Source organism: Natrix helvetica (genome assembly GCF_964273705.1).
Source record: "Natrix helvetica genome assembly, chromosome: 3".
In the NCBI taxonomy this organism is placed as follows: Eukaryota; Metazoa; Chordata; class Lepidosauria; order Squamata; family Natricidae; genus Natrix; species Natrix helvetica.
This window is the reverse complement of record NC_138549.1, coordinates 79,377,543-79,394,089: the sequence shown is the minus strand read 5'-3', so window position 1 is coordinate 79,394,089 and position 16,547 is coordinate 79,377,543. Positions and strand designations below refer to the sequence as shown.

Below are 16,547 nucleotides of genomic sequence, written 5' to 3'. Positions count from 1 at the left end.
AATCCACCCGCCAATCAGCTGTGCTGAATCAGACTACAGTAAGTGCTGAAGCTGGCCTGGCTGGTCAGAGTTTGCAGCAGCAATCACATTCAGAAAGCACACCCAAGTAACTGATTCAGGAGGATTCAAAATAATAATAAGATACAATGCAATACCAAAAGCAGGTTTTCCAAGGTAGCAGTAAATACAAGCAAAACACAAGCAGTTTCACTTTCAGTTCTCCACTAAGCCAGGCTCTGTCCTGCCTCCCTGTTGCTTACACAGCAAATTTCAGAGTCCAAAAAGCCCTCATTGGCTGACTTAGTTGCTATGCCTATTCATTGGCTGACCTTGTTTCCATATGTCAGCTGAATACCATGGATGCTGGTAGGCAGAGGCAAAAAATAATAATCTTCTTATTTTCCTCCCCAAAAACTAAGGTGCGTCTTGTACTCCGGAGTGTCTTATACTCTGAAAAATACAGTACTTGAATGTGACACCAGTTCATTGCATCACAAAGTTACAATGCATATTTTTCCTTTTTGGTGAGAACTGTTTAGGACTAAACATTAGTACAGGTAATCCTCAACATACAATCATTCGTTTAATAACCGTTCAAAGTTACAACGGCACTGAAAAAACCGACTTAAGACTGTTGCATCATCCCCATGGTCATGTGATCAAGAGTCAGTAACTAGTTTGTATTTATGACTGTTGCAATGTCCTGGATTGTCCCATATGGTCACCTTTTGAGACTTTCCGACAAGGAAAGTCGATGGGAAAGCCAGATTCATTTAATAGTCAGGTTAAGCTGCAGTGTTACTGCAGTGATTCACTTAACAATTGTAGCAAAAAAGGTCATAAAACAGGGCAAAACTCACTTAGGAACTGTCTCACTTAGCAACAGAAATCTTGGGCTCAATTGTGGTTGTATGTTGAGGACTACTGCATTATGCTGTTGACCATCTTTGGAAACACTGGTGAGTTGAACTCATGTTACCTAAAAGCTATTAAGAAGGAGAATGCTGACAAACATGTTATGCAATTACCGGAACAGTTTTCACAAACATGAAGCATATTATGTTAACTATTTCTCAGAAATATTTCCCTGCCCCCATTTTTCCCCCTTTCATAGCTCAGATCTTTAAGTTCTTATTCTTTCAAAAACTCAGAACATTTCTGTTATTAAGCAGGACTGGGATTTCTGCCTATTTTCTCTTGACTAGCATTACCATAAGCTCTCATTTTTCTTCCTCTCGGTAATCACCAGACCATTAACCTATAAAGCAGCATGATAAAACCAAGTTGAATGGCTTGACTTATTTCTCTGCTTTATCTGTAGTCATTCTTTGAAGTGATTTGCTTACATTCTAATTTCTGTAATGTTCTGTTAGTGAAATGACTGTGCAGAATGAATTCACATGAACGACGAGCCGTTTTTTTTTAGGTCAGTCATCTTCCATATATTACCAAAACTGGATGTTTAAATTATATTTTATGCATAAAGATAATTGGCTGTACTGTTAGGCATAATGAGATTGCAGCATTGCAGAATGCAACTTATGTTGGGGGGGGGGGAGAATCCAAGTTAGTTTTTTCATCCTTTTTTTCCCTTGGGTTGATGCTACCTTGCTACTCTTAGGTCAAGCAAGAATCATGTATTTGGTCGACCTCAGTTGTCTTCTTATTTTTTCTCCTGAATCATAGATGAGGCTGATTGGTTAACTAGGAAGACAAACCTGGAGGCATATTCCAGGTGACATGATGGGTGTGCATTCTGCTCACTTAATAGGCAATAATGTTGACACTGATGCTTTGTAACATTTATTTGAATGGACAGAAAGCAGGTGGGGCATTGTGAGCAGTGAGATAGAGAATGTCGGTGGTTTGCCTTTTGTTAGTCAGATCCCCAGATAGTGTTTTCTAATCACAGTTGATACATAATTCTACTATTTGGCTTTAGAACATGGGGACTCAGTCTTTATCTTTGATATCTTAAATTGTTTGGAGTTGTACAAGCACATACATAAACACAAACACAAACACGCAGCTGTTTCAAGATGAACCTAAAGAGACCATGTCTCTGTATCCAGAATGGACCTGAAACATGCCAAAACCTTCTGCTGGAGTTTCCTAACTACATTGGGCAAAGGCTGCAATGTCCATGCAAGCAAGGCCAAGTTTAGCACAGGGATCATCAGGCCATCCACTTGGGTAATTTCAAATCACTATGGAAGTTCCCAAATTGCTGTTGCTGCTGCTTACAGCAATCAGTAACAGAGAGCACATCTGAATCAGGTGCCAAAGACCTTAATCCCATAGCGACCCTTACATTTTGATTGCTTCTAAAGCAAGTCTGCTGTGGATTGTCCTCTAAATGGATTCTGTGTTATACCTATGCGGTTACAAGAGCTAGGATTCCTTAAAGTAGAAAGGGAAAGGTTATTACTGTTCTAAATTTTGTGGTGGGTCTTTTGCTATTACTGCACTATTAACTATCCAGGGAACATGTGTCTTGGTATATATGGAAACCTTTCCTGGTCATTGGGGAGCGAAGGAAATTATTTCAGCCTGCGCTTAATGCCGTTTCCACCATCCTGCCCTAACTATTTTCTCTGCCCATGCTCTTGATCTATGCTTTGCATGCTGATGCTCTTATTGACCCCCTTTTCACATATTTTTTTCTGAAAATTTCTCAGAGAAGGGTAGGCAGATTATTATATCCTACAATGAGATTCCTGGGACTTCAACTTATCTCTCCAGAGATCAAAAAGGTCAGCCAATTTCATCCCAATCAGATAGTGAATACTCTTTCTAGTTTCTGCCCGTGCCATTCTGTTGCTGCAGTGGAGGTAGCAGCATTTTTAGGAGACATAACAGCATGCAATCTAGATTGTCCATTTCAAAATCATATTGTTTTTTTAGCATGTGATTTTATCTGGATAGGCTTTTTAATGGGGGGAAAAAATCACAGCAACTCTACATTCAGGAGTGTGTTTGTTTACTGATTGTTGTTTATTGATTGTCTGTTGTTACTCCTGGTGTATCTGGGTGATTGCTGGCAAGGAGGTGTCCTTTTTGTTTCCTTGTTAGCTTTTTTATTGCCTCTTTTGAATGGTATGTAAACGTTGTCTATCTCTACGTGCCTGTTGATGACTGATTTGTGTGAATGCCTTCTAGGAATTCCCTAGCAGTTTGGATTTAGCATGCTCGCAGACTCGCATTTGAAACTATGGTTGGATCTTATCCATGTGTTGTGAAATTAAGAAGTTTTCATCATGTCTTCTCACTGCTAGTCTTCTGCTTCTCTTGCCTACATAGTGGCTGTTAACAATCCTTAAATTGAACATTGTAGATCAGTGGTTCTCAACCTTCCCAATGCCACGACCCTTTAATACAGTTCCTCATGTTGTGGTGACCCCCAACCATAAAATTGGTGTCTCGGTTCCTAAGGCCATCGAAAATATGTATGTCTTAGGCAATCCCTGTGAAAGGGTTGTTCAACCCCCAAAGGGGTCTCTACCCATAGGTTGAGAACCACTGTTGTAGATGATTCCTGTTTTTTCTTCTTGTGTGACTGGGTCTTCTTGTGTGGCTTTGCTTTACTTAAGATATTTGGAAAGCTATATTTAGGTGTGCTATGATATCTTCTATTGGTACTTTAGTTATTGTTAGTCTCTAAAAACATGACCACTGGAGGGACCTATGGGCATTGTAACTATCAGAAGGTCACCCAGAAGGTCACCAGCTTGACTACACAGACAATAGACTGCCTTAAAGTTGGTCTTTAAGTCTCATACTTCAAGTGCTGTATATCTCTTGTAAAATCAGTGAGAATTAAAACTTTGCCTTTAATGTGTCTTAGTTATTTAGTGCTTGTATACTTTTCTTTGTAATAATGAACCATATTTTTAAAATAGGGACAGAGAAGGACTTTATAACACAACAAAATTGTTAATTCCTAATAGCGTTTTTGTTACTAGTATAGCAGTTTCATTGAGAGACCTAGTGATATATTATGTTGAGGTCTTGGGTTAAGAATGTGGGGAAAAAACAGGTTCTACTTAATCTTCAGTGCTGAAAGCTTATAGGATAACTTTGGGCCAGTCATTCTTTCTCAACCCATCCTATCTCACAAAGTTGTTTTATAAGGGGAAGCAAAGGAGGTGGGAGCACTGCATATATCAACTTGCATTGCTGAAATAAAAATGTGAAAATAAATGAGAAACATTCTTTGTTTAATTGGATAGGTAGGCTCTCAATCAGGCACAATCATCAGTAGAGAAGGCAGGATTCACCAATATTTTTATAGTGTGTTTGAGTGTATATGTATATATACCTGTATATTAGGTTTGCAATGACTTGTTTAAGTGAGATGGGTAAAAGCCATTATTGGCAATGCAGGATTACTCACTAGAGGATGATTGGAAAGGTTTGAAACCCCAAGATAAGGAAGTGATAAGATATATGGTAGTAATTAGTGAGAAAGAGGAAGATTAATTGTACTACAATTTCTTCTCTCACTTAGATATAAAACGAACGCTCGCAGTAATTAAAGGAGCTTCTTGCCATACAGTTGAAGAAACTTCATTTAACTGCTCAATATACAACATTGTGACTCCCCAGGTCTGAAGAGCAGTTTTGGGAAATGCAGCATCTTCCAAAGATGTTGTCACAATCACTACCCTGAATTTGGGGACGTTTCCTGAAAAAGAATCCATCAGTGGGTTTCCCCCCCCCCCATTTATACTTTCATTTTATACTTATTTTTATAAATCAAAATACACCAAAACCACCCTTACAAATAATGTAAAGAGAAATGCAGTTAAGGAAAGGCAATGTGAAGAAAAGTAACAAAAAGAAAACAAATACAAATTGTAGAGAAAAAGTGGTAATAGAATGCATGTCTTGACAAATAAATAGAGAGTAGATTCACAATTCATAGAGTTGTAGTGTTGGATGGGATATTAAGGGTGATCTAGTCCAACCTGTAACCCACTGCAGGAATCCTCATGTCATCCCAAAAGCTGGGTGTCCATTTTCTCCCCTAAAATACGACATATTGGAAGACTGTACTATGTTTCTCCTTACACTGCTCTATAAGTGTACACTTACACTATACGGCTAAACATAGTAAGTTCCTTTAATCATTCTTCATAACACCATGTTTTGCAATTTTTCCACATTACGACAACAACAGACAAATGTTTCTTGATAGCTGAAATTTTTTGAAACATCCAAGTGAAAGGAACAGAGACGTCTGCTGAAACCAACCATTTGTCGAAACAATGAAACAAGTGTCACAGCAGCACAATACAAGCCCATATACACGTCCATCTTTCCTATTCACATAAAAATATTCTATTATCTAAATCAGGGGTGTCAAACTAACAGCCCACGGGCTGGATGCACCACACATTGGCCATGCCCACCCCCAGTTTAATGAAGGGGGGAAGTCGTGATATGTCATGTGACAACGATGTGACGACGTGAGTTTGACATCCCTGATCTAAATGTAGAAACTGTACCTTAATTCCTGGATCCCCAGCATGGTACTCTCATGTGGGGTGAGAGTTGGCCCCATGACCAGGTTATTTGTAGGACCAATTATCTCTATCTGCCCCATGCAGAAACAGGCCGAGGGTCTTGTTAGTTTTTAAAAATGGCATCTTTCTGGACCCAGAAAGTGTGTTCTTTTTGGTATAGTGCCTGCCCTTTGGAACAACATTTTCCCCATGTTTAAAATGCCCCAACTCTGCTAACTTTTCTCAAAGCCTTGAAAAACCTAGATCTGTTCCCAGACATGGGATTCAAGCTATTACTTATAACCCATTAAGTTGTTCATTTGTGGCAAATTGGTGTACCTCAGTTGCTATTTTATGTTGCCTGTATTTGCATTTTAAGGGTTGTTAGATGTGCAAAATTCCTAAGTTGAGAGACGTGGTCATATAAATAGAATTAACTAGCCAATAACCCAGCATTGTCTGGGTATTTATTCATTTATAGGGCAGGGGTGGGTTCCTGTACTGGTTGGTACAGTTCGCTTCGTGTGTGCATGCCCGTTGCGTGTTGCTTCTGCATGCACAGTTGACTGAAAAATGTTCTGCGCATGTGCAGAAACATGCCGGCAATGGCAGAAGAGACTGGGGAACTGGTTTGGGTGTGTGGCCAGCCTGGGTCGCTGCTAGTTCTGCGACCCAGGCCAGATCACCACTACCGGTTTTGGCTGAACTGGGCTGAACTGGGAGCAACCCACCTCTGTTATCGGGGCTTAATTTCTGGACCAAAGGTAATTTCTAATGTTGGATTTTCCCCCTTATCACAGCGAGCCCGCCTTATTGAATGCTGTGAAGCCGTTACCATGGCACTTCCACTGCGCTGTACAGTAGAAGCCATTTACGGCAGTATAGTAGAAGCTATTTAAAGGCACAACAGGTTGCATCTTAACAGAACACACACCCCTAGTGGTGTTAGGGGTGTCCCTCCCCCCCAGTATTTGTCTCCAGAGAGTAGGTCATTTGTGTACCAAGTTTGGTTGAAATTGTTTGAGGTGTTCCAGAGTTATGCTGGAACACACACACACACACACACACAGCCATTTATATATATATAGATAGATAGATAAAATAAAAATTAAATGAACTAATCATGCTGTGACTTTCCATAAGACTCTCTCCAAATTACAGATGTGTCCACTTGCCCAGTTACAGCATAAGGCAATAAAATCATGCATCTTCAAGTGCAGCAGTTAAGTAAATATATTGCCTTTAATTCTTATGGTGCAACATCTGTTATTTACAGAGACATTGTCAATGGCCTTTAGAGATTCTTTTAACAGCACAGGGCGAGGCATTGAAACCATGATTTCCTGCAAGGAATTCAAGTAATCTTGAACCTGGAAAGAAGGAAACATTTCCAACTTGGAGATTCCCCCACCCCCTTCATTTCAGGATGTTCTAGGGAGAACAGGTTTAAGTCCATCTTCAGACACATAATCTCATAGATGATTCTGGGCTCTCTGTCTAGCCAAATTCACAGGTTTGTTGTCGTGGGATGAAATGAGAATATATGCCTGGATGGAATGTTGTCATTCTCAAGCCATACCAGTTAGGGAAAAAGTTTCCACTTTTCTGTGTCTTGCATTTCCTACATGCTGGCCCACAATTGACTTGTACCTTAAGATGGAGCAAATTCATTTCCACCCAGATCTATCTGTAAGACTGTGGGGTTCTTTAAAGTGTCACAGAGTCTGTGCTGTGCATGCCACTAACAAGGTCGGGATTAAACTGCAGCCATGTGTCACAGTTTGAAATCCATTGGATTTGAGCTGCCAGAAGCAGCTGATCTGATTGATACACGGATGATTTAAGAGACATGATTTTGAGCCAACTGTAATGCTCATGGAACAGCATACTCAAGCTATACTCCCAGGCTCCAAATGAGATGGCCTTTTGCAGTGAAGGCAAAAGTGGCAGCAACTCAAGTTAATGTGGGAAAAGGTCAAGGGGAGAATAATTCACTTTCACCTTGCTGCAGAGGAAGAGCTGCAGTAAAAGCTGCCCATTTATTGGTGAGATTATATATAAACACGAAGTTCATATCTTCAGCTACCACCTCAGGCTGCCATCCAGGCTGAGCTGTTGTCATCACCTACCTAATCAAGTGGCGGATTACCTGGCCCTTGATAAATTGAAGAAGCAGCTACGGGATTGCAAGGAGGAGGGAGAGAGAAAGGGGTTGTGTTAAGTAGTTTGCTAGCCCGTAGCAGCTAATATGGAAGCAGATGTCCGGACCAAGTCCCTAAGCTTGTAGTATGCAGCACCACAAGATGGTTTGTAGAGAACAGCGTAAATATCTTTAAAGGAAGACATCCATAAAGATCCATAAAGGAATGATATATTAGAGGCCAAGGGACAAAGGAAAAAGGAGATGGTATAACTGGCATTGTTTTAGAAAGGAATTCCCACACCCTGTATGATAGGCTTCAACCCATTTGAGTTAAGGAACCACTTATATGAACTGTGCTGATAAGCAATATCCTTTCTGTGAAGGAACACAGCACACGTCTAAAGCCAAATCCAGAATTATTGCATTGTTGTTCATCTTTTGGGAGTTGATTATAGGCAGCTTGCTCAGGGTATATTAATTTTTCCTCTTAAAATCGTACTGAGTGGAACATCAGCATTTCCTAAGCACACAAGTGTGTAGAAAGGTTTTTGTCGAAGCAAGTGGCAAGGCTAAGACAATTCTTGTTCCAATAAATAAATCAGCCTTTTTGTTTTATTGGAAAAGTCCAGTCTGCTAAGGTAAAAATGACTGGGATAGTATAATATATAGTCATCGATATAATGCTGAGGGATAATGGGGAAAAATTGGATTCTGGACATAACTAGATTTGGTAGAAACACTATTATAATCCTGCCAAAATAAATTCCATTTCTGCTCCTGGAATCAGTAGAATTTATCAGTGCTTAAGCACAGCTGGACTGTGCCTTTGATTTCTTATTGTCAGAAATCTGAGAACAAAGTAAAATAGAATCTGAACCCAAGTAATTCGATTTCTATTCTGAGAATAACCAATTTTGCTATTTGTCATAAGAAAACCAGAAGTTGCCCTCTTCTAAGTCAATATTGATAGCAACTTTCTGTAGTTTCAAAACATATTTTTCTCAACTGTGCTTTGAGAAACCAAAGATTGAACCTATTATCTTCTGCATATGAAACATGTGCTTTAATGCTAAGCTGGGTGTTCCTCCCCTATGTTTCACCATCTTTAAAAAAAAATTATTATGCATAATGTTAGATCAGGTAATGGAAAGGCACACACAGGCTAACGGTAACAACAGCTCTTTATTAACCCAGCAACTATGTACAATCCAGCGAAGGTTGAGTCTGAAAGCAGCCCTTTTATAGGGAGCTGTCAGACCCTTTGACCAATGAGATTAAACCTCTGTTCCCGCCGAACAGAGGACCTTGGTGGAAACCATTATAGCTGATGCTAGTATCTAACACCCCTCCCCTCTTAGATGGAGTAATCCGACTGGTTACATAGTCACGCAGTTAGGCGGAATTTTTGGTAGCTCTGCCTGACCTGTTGGAGGGTGTTCTTTGAACAGGTCGGATGGACCTGTTTGCTCCACAGCTCCACTTGGTGGAAGCTCCTGGAACCTTTCACAAGCCGCGGCTGCAGCTTCTAGAGCCGGTTCGCTGGGAGCTCGCTGCAGGCCTGCAACACAACCAGATAAGTTCCCCGGTACCCTCGGGCTTGAGCTGCCTGTGGATGGAGTGAGTTCTTGCTCCATTTGGGTAGGGCTTTGGCTAACTCGTGCAGGAGCTACCTCTGGTTGTCTAAGAGTGGAGTTGGAGAGGCGGCCACGGAGTTGGTCAACGCGCCTTCTCCAATTCTGACTGTCCTCGAGTTCTACAAGATAAGAGCGAGGCCCGGTGATGCCTATCACTGTGGCAGGAATCCACAGAGTTCCCCCGGCATAGTTGTGGGCATAAACTGAATTCTGAATTTTGCTTGTGGAGTCAGGGGGTGATGCGGCAGAATAGTTTGGGTGTAGCTGGTTTAAGTGGGACCTTAGCTGGCAACCCATGAGAAGCTCGGAGGGGCTTCTCCCTGTAGTGGCACTGGGTGTGATGTGCTGAATTAGCAAATAGTGGTCAACCCATGTTTGCCAATCTCCCGGGCCCATCCTAGAGAGGGCCTCTTTTGCAGATCTCACCATTCTCTCCGCCTGACCATTGGAAGCTGGATGGAATGGCGTGACCAGGGCATGTCTGATTCCCTGTGCTGCTAAGAAGGTCTCGAATTGCATGGCCATGAATTGGGGCCCTTTGTCAGAGACCAGGACGTCTGGCAGGCTGTGCATGGAGAAAAGTCTCTGTAGTACCTTGATGACTGCTTCTGCTGTAGTGAATGGTCACCTCTAACCATTTTGAGTAGGCGTCCACAACTACGAAAAATGTCTGGCCATGAACTGGGCCAGCAAAGTCAATGGGCACCCTAGACCATGGTGCTTGAGGTCGCTCCCACTCCTTAGCGACCGGCTCTGGGGGAGCTGGTCTGGACTCCTAGCACCGTGTGCAGGTAGCCACCTATTCTTCAATCTCCCTGTCCATGTTAGGCCACCACACGTAACTCCTGGCCAAAGACTTCATCCTGACAATTCCAGGATGTCCTACATGTAAAGCCTCTAATACTGCAATGCACAGTTTTGGTGGAACAATGACCCGGTCCTCCCACAGCAAACAGCCATTAAAAACAGATAGTTCATCGCATTTACAATAGTACATTTTGAATTCAGACCCAACAGGCCCCTTGGGCCACCCCTCCACACCCAGTTCAAAATTTGTTTGATGGTGGAGTCTTTTGCAGAGTGGCGGGCAACGTCACTAGATTACACAGGACCAGTCTCTAAGAAGTCAATGAGCAGAGCTGGCATCTCGGGGGTTGGGTCAGCAAGAAGTTCTGGTAGTGGGCAGTGGCTCAAGGCGTCGGTATGCCCCAAAGTGGCACCTGGTCAGTGCACAAGACGGTAGGAGCAGGCAGCTGAGAAAATGGTACATCTGTTTTTCTGGAGTGATAATGACACAGGAGTAGGTCGGTCCCCAACCAGCAAGCCCAGGAACGGTTTATGGTCCGTAATTAGTTCAAAATCATGGCCGTATAGGTACTCATGGAACCTCTTTACTCCGACCACTGCAGCCAAAGCCTCACGGTCCAGTTGGCTATAGTTCCATTCAGCAGCGGGCAAGGTACTAGAGTAAAAAGTTATGGGAGCCTCGGTTCCATTGGCAGTGGCTGAGTACAGCTCCGACACCAAACGGGGAAATGTCGCAGGTCAGCACCAATGGCATGGTCTGGCTGTACTGCACAAGGAACGTGTCTGCTGAGAGAAGTCTTTTTACCATGGCAAATGCAGCAGCCTCGGCTCTGCCCCAGGACCACTTTTCATTCTTTGCCAGGAGACAATGTAAGGGCTCAGCAGTGGTGGCTTTCTGTCTAAGAAAATGCTGTAGAAATTAAGAAACCCAAGGAACGCCTGTAGCTCAGTTTGATTGCGAGGTGTAGGGGCGTCCTGGATTGCTTGAATTTTTTGGGTAATCGGATGAATCCCAGAGCCATTGATTAGGTACCCTAAGAATTCAACCCTTGGCATGTTAATTTGGCATTTTTATTTTTTGAGATGGAGGCCTTTGTCTCGGATTCTGGTCAAAACTGTTCGCAAACATTTAAAAAGTTGTGCCTCATTTGCAGCCGATATCAAGATGTCGTCGAAATAGGGGACGACTCCTGGAATCCCCTGCAAAAGCCGTTCCATGATGCTTTGGAACAGTTCTGGGGTGATACTAACACCAAATTGCAGGCGGTGACATTTGAATGCACCCCTGTGCATCACAATGGTTTGGCCTCTGCCATAGTGCCATCTATGGGCAATTGTTGGTATGCCTGTGCCATGTCCAATTTAGCGAATATTTTTCCGGGGCCTAGAAAATGTAGTAAATGCTGTACAATGGGTACAGGGTAAGCACTTTGTTGCAATGCTTTATGTGACCTTCAGCTTTTTTAGGCCGCCTGGTGCGGACTTGGCCGATTGAGGTATGGTAGGTGACTCTAGTGTCGCCCTCTGAGCGATGTGGTGGCTTCTGCCAGACCCCTTCGTTAGGCCTCTGCTGGCAATTTGGTATGCTTCTTGGCTGCCAGGTAGTAGCAGGGAGTTTGCTCTGGTACACCTTGGTGATGTTCCCCTTTCGCTCGCAGCGCTGGCAGGTAGCATCGCGGAAATGACAAGTCAATCTGGCATGGTCTCCTCTGCAGCTAGTGCAAGGTGGGAGACTCGGTTTGAATTTGCATGCCAGCTGGGTGAGGCTACTGCACATGCAGCAGCTGTCATCTTCTTCGCCTTCTGAGCTCTCAGCCTCTGCAGTCTTGTGATGAACGTGTGCGCTCTTCCATGCATCTTGTGGAATATTTTGGTGCTGCAGGGTTTCTGTTGACTTGATGGCCAATTCGAATGCTCTGGCTTCGTCCAAGGCAATTTGTAGAGTGAGGTTAGATTTGGCAAGTAACCTCCTCTGAAAATTAATGTCCCACACACCGCATATGATGCAGTCAAGAATAAGCTTGTCAAGGTCTCGGCACTCGCGGTACGCTGCGGCCTTTCGTAGCGCGCAATGTACTCATTGATTGATTCGCCCTTCTTCTGGTTGTGAATATTAAATTCGTGCTGATGGATGTGCTTAGATGGCTTGGGAGTGTAGTGTGTCCTCAGCATCTGCTGGAGCATGGACCAAGCAACCGACTGTAGCAGTGTTGGTTCTGATAGGCCTTTGGCAGTTTCGAACACTTCCTGTCCACAGTAACCAAGGAACATGTTCTTGCGGCCTTCAGAAAGGCCCATGAGGTCATTGGCTTTGAGGAAGCAGTCGAACCTCAGCATATACAAGTCCCAGTGCTCGGTGACTGTGTCATACAGAGTCAGTGGGGTGCGCATGGCCATCTTGTGTTCTGAGGGTGTTTTGAATTTACCACTCAAAAATGGCTGCTCGAAGCTGTGCTGAGCTCCAGGCTGGATGTACTTGCTGGATTGCTACGCTCTTTTTGGTTTGATTAGTTGCCTTCCAATCCCACCTTCGTCGCCAGTGTTAGATCGGGTAATGGAAAGGCACACAAGGCTAAAGGCAACAACAACTCTTTATTAAAGTACAACAAGTAAGAACAATCCAGCAAAGGTTGAGTCTGACAGCAGCCCTTTTATAGGGAGCTGACAGATCCTTAGACCAATAAGATTAAACCTCTGTTCCCGCCAGAACAGAGGACCTTGGTGGAAACCATTATAGCTGATGCTACTGTCTAACAAATAATTTGGATGTTATATTCATGCGTTGGACCAAAAGCTATCTAGGACACTGAGGTCCAGTTTTCATTTACTGAATGCTATGTAATTATCTTTGCAACTTTTGAGATTCCAGCAAACATTAACCATAATTTTCCAAGTGCATCTTGTTCCATGTATCTATAATTCTTTTTTCTCCTTGTTTACAAGCTGAAGATTATGTCCAATTCCACATTCTTTGCCTTCCTAGCTCTTAAAAAATGTTACCATACCCAACGATAGATATTTTTTACAAAAATCTATTTTAACAGATTTTTTCCATTTGCATGTTGCACATAGGCAATTTAGCTATCTTCGGATGGTCTAAATGTTTGAATAATGCTGGGGAACAACCAACATTTAAGAACAGCAGGTGTAGAAAAAGGTATTCCAGTGCAATCCAGTAGAGAAGGACAAGGGTGTAACATGAAATAATAAAAGTGGGGATGTACTGTCTCTAGAAAGCTGCCCTCGTTGTTCAGCCACCTCGAAAGTTACTTCTTCCACATTGCTCTGTGCATGGTGACTTTGCATAAATGACTTAAATAAAAGAAAACTGGATGCTTCTTGAGATTTGAGAAGTTTACTTTTATTTGTGATAATGCCAGATTGTTGTTGTTCTTTAAAATGCTGCTCTGATCTCTTTATTATTATTATTTTCCTTTTATAAAATGATGTGTTTGTAAAGCTTCTATTGAAATTAAGAAATGAAATCTGGCCTGCGGGAAGAGCTTCAAAATCCAGAATTACATCTCTGTGGTTCAGTGGTAGAACCCACTATTGGCATGAGAAAAGTCCCAGGGCGAAACACTGACAACTCAGAATAATTTCGTCTTTCTATTCTGTATAGCTAAAGGAAGACTCTGCACCAAGGGCGTCAAACTCAATTTGATTGAGGACTGCATCAGGCTAGTGTTTAATCTCGGAGGGCCGGAGAGGGCAAGGGAATGTCTGAGGGTGTGTGGTCATGGTGGGTGTGGCTGGAGTGGGAGTGGCCATGGCAGGCAGAGTGCTGCTGGAGGCCAGGGAGGCTAAAAACAGGCTGTGCAGGGGGCTCCCAGGTCCCCCCACTGGCCTCTTTGGGCTGGCAGAGGCACTGTGGGCCAGTCCTTTGATATTTGCAGGCCACCCCCGTGGTCCATGAGTTTGACACCCCTCCTCTGCACAGTTAAAGGATTTCAGGGAAATGCAAGGGAATCCAGTAAATTCATATAATTTGGTTTTCAAGAAGCATTTGCAAAGTTCACCCTCACCCATCCAAGACCGAGTGGCTATGGGTACCGGCACCTCGGTTCAGCCAGCTGACACCATCGCTGGCCATAGGGGGCGAACAACTGTCCCCTGTGGAGCGGGCGCGCAATTTGGGTGTCCTCCTTGATGCCCAGCTGTCACTGGAGGACCATGTGGCAGCCGTGGCAAGGGGGGCGTTCCACCAGGTTCGCCTGGTGCGCCAATTGTGCCCCCTACTGGACCGGAGTGCCCTGCGCACGGTCACTCATGCGCTGGTGACGTCTCGCCTGGACTACTGCAATGCCCTCTACATGGGGCTTCCCTTGGGACGCATCCGGAGACTGCAGCTAGTTCAGAATGCAACCGCGCGGGTTATCATGGGGAGTACACGTTACTCCCACGTAACACCACTCCTGCGCGAGCTGCACTGGCTACCTGTGGCCTTTCGGGTGCGTTTCAAGGTATTGATCACTATCTTTAAAGCGCTCCATGGCATAGGACCTAGATATCTGCAGGATCGCATCCTACCACACACGTCCCTGCGACCTATTCGCTCACACAGGGAGGGACTCCTCCTGGTGCCGTCTGCTAGGCAGTGTCAGCGGGCGACACCTAGGAGTAGGTCCTTCTCTGTGATGGGCCCAACCCTCTGGAATGACCTCCCCCCCGACATTTGAACCACCACCGACCTCCGTTCCTTCCGTCAAAAGTTAAAAACTCACCTATTTCAATCAGCTGGCCTGGCACTTTCTTAGTTTTACCTCCCGGGGATTTATTTTAATTGGGTTTGGGTTTTTAATTGGGGATGTTTTTAGGGTTTTAGAATATATTTATTTCTTGTACAGCCTATCTCCTCCATCCAAATGTATTTAATTGTTTTATGATTGTATTTTTATCTGCATTGACTGTACACCGCCCCGAGTCCCTTTTTGGGAGAGGGGGCGGTCTAGAAATCCAAGAAATAAATAAATAAATAAATAAATCCATTTTTTTTTAATTAATTTTATAGTGAAGGGTACTCCGTATATCAAAGAATGCCTTAAAATACTGAAATTGAGGTGGAAACTCTTTGACTTTCCAGATTTCACTGAATAGTTCCCAGTATTCTCAGCCACCAAGGCTACTGTGTGCTGGAAACTGTTCAATTTTCATTAACTGAAGAGCTATCTCTTTTCCAACCTGACTTAAACTACTGCTCCTTCCAGCATACAACATTTGCCAGTTCTTATTTGATAGGTTGAATAGCTAAGAGCTGTGGTACAGCATTGCAGGCTAATTCAGCCCACTGCCAGGTGTTCGATCCTGACTGGCTCAAGGTTGACTCAGCCTTCCATCCTTTCGAGATCAGTAAAATGTGGACCCAGATGGTTGGGGGCTGACTCTGTAAACTGCTTAGAGAGGGCTGTAAAGCACTGTGAAGTGGTATATAAGTCTATGGCTATTGATAATGGAAACCAGTTGCTCTACTCTCTCTTTTACCCTGGCGACCACACTTCTTACAGCTGTTTTTCCCCCCTTCTTTCCAGGGGAATCCCTACATGTGCAATGAGTGTGATGCAACCATTGATGAACTGGCACATCCACCAGAACTGATGTTTGATGCCGAAGGAAGGCATCCCTACACCTTTTGGCAATCGACCACATGGAAAGGTCACCCAAACCCTCTCGAAGTGAACATTACCCTGTTTTGGAACAAAACGGTCGAACTCACAGACAACATAGTCATCACTTTTGAATCCGGCCGTCCAGACCAAATGATCCTGGAGAAGTCCCTCGACTATGGTCGGACGTGGCAACCATACCAATATTATGCTACAGATTGTCTAAATGCTTTTGACATGGAACCAAAAACAGTGAGGGATTTATCTCAACAGACAGTCCTAGAAATCATTTGCACAGAAGAATATTCCACGGGGTACATGGCCAACAGTAAGATCCTCCACTTTGAGATTAAGGATAGATTTGCATTTTTTGCTGGGCCTCGGCTTCATAATATGGCTTCTCTCTATGGGCAGCTCGATACAACCAAGAACCTAAGAGATTTCTTTACTGTCACAGACTTGAGGATAAGACTGCTCAAGCCAGGAACTGGGGAATTATATGTGGATCCACAGCACTTGACACGCTACTTTTATGCAATATCCGACATCAAAGTAGTTGGAAGGTAAGAGAACATAAAGAAGTGTATGTGCGTTTTTTCTTCCAATCATATTAACTTCCTGTTTTGTTTCCTTTTCCCTTCCCTTTCTAAATGGAATTATTGAACTATTATGGTTTGAAATGTATACAACTTTTTGCCGATAGATAGATAGATAGATAGATAGATAGATAGATAGATAGATAGATAGATAGACAGACAGACAGACAGACAGACAGACAGACAGACAGACAGACAGACAGACAGACAGACAGACGGATGCTATAGATGCTATAGATGATATAGATATAAAAAAATCT

General features: G+C 43.3%; 1 protein-coding gene across 6 annotated transcripts in view; it reads left to right on the top strand.

Moving 5' to 3' along the window:
- Positions 1–16,547, top strand: part of NTNG1 (netrin G1) — a 292,209-nt gene that overhangs the window by 109,029 nt on the left and 166,633 nt on the right. For all 6 annotated transcript variants that reach the window (XM_081949289.1, XM_081949291.1, XM_081949292.1 and 3 more), the window contains exon 3: positions 15,617–16,254. In XM_081949289.1, coding sequence (XP_081805415.1) covers positions 15,617–16,254 — 638 coding nt within the window. The remainder of the gene's footprint in view (positions 1–15,616; positions 16,255–16,547) is intronic.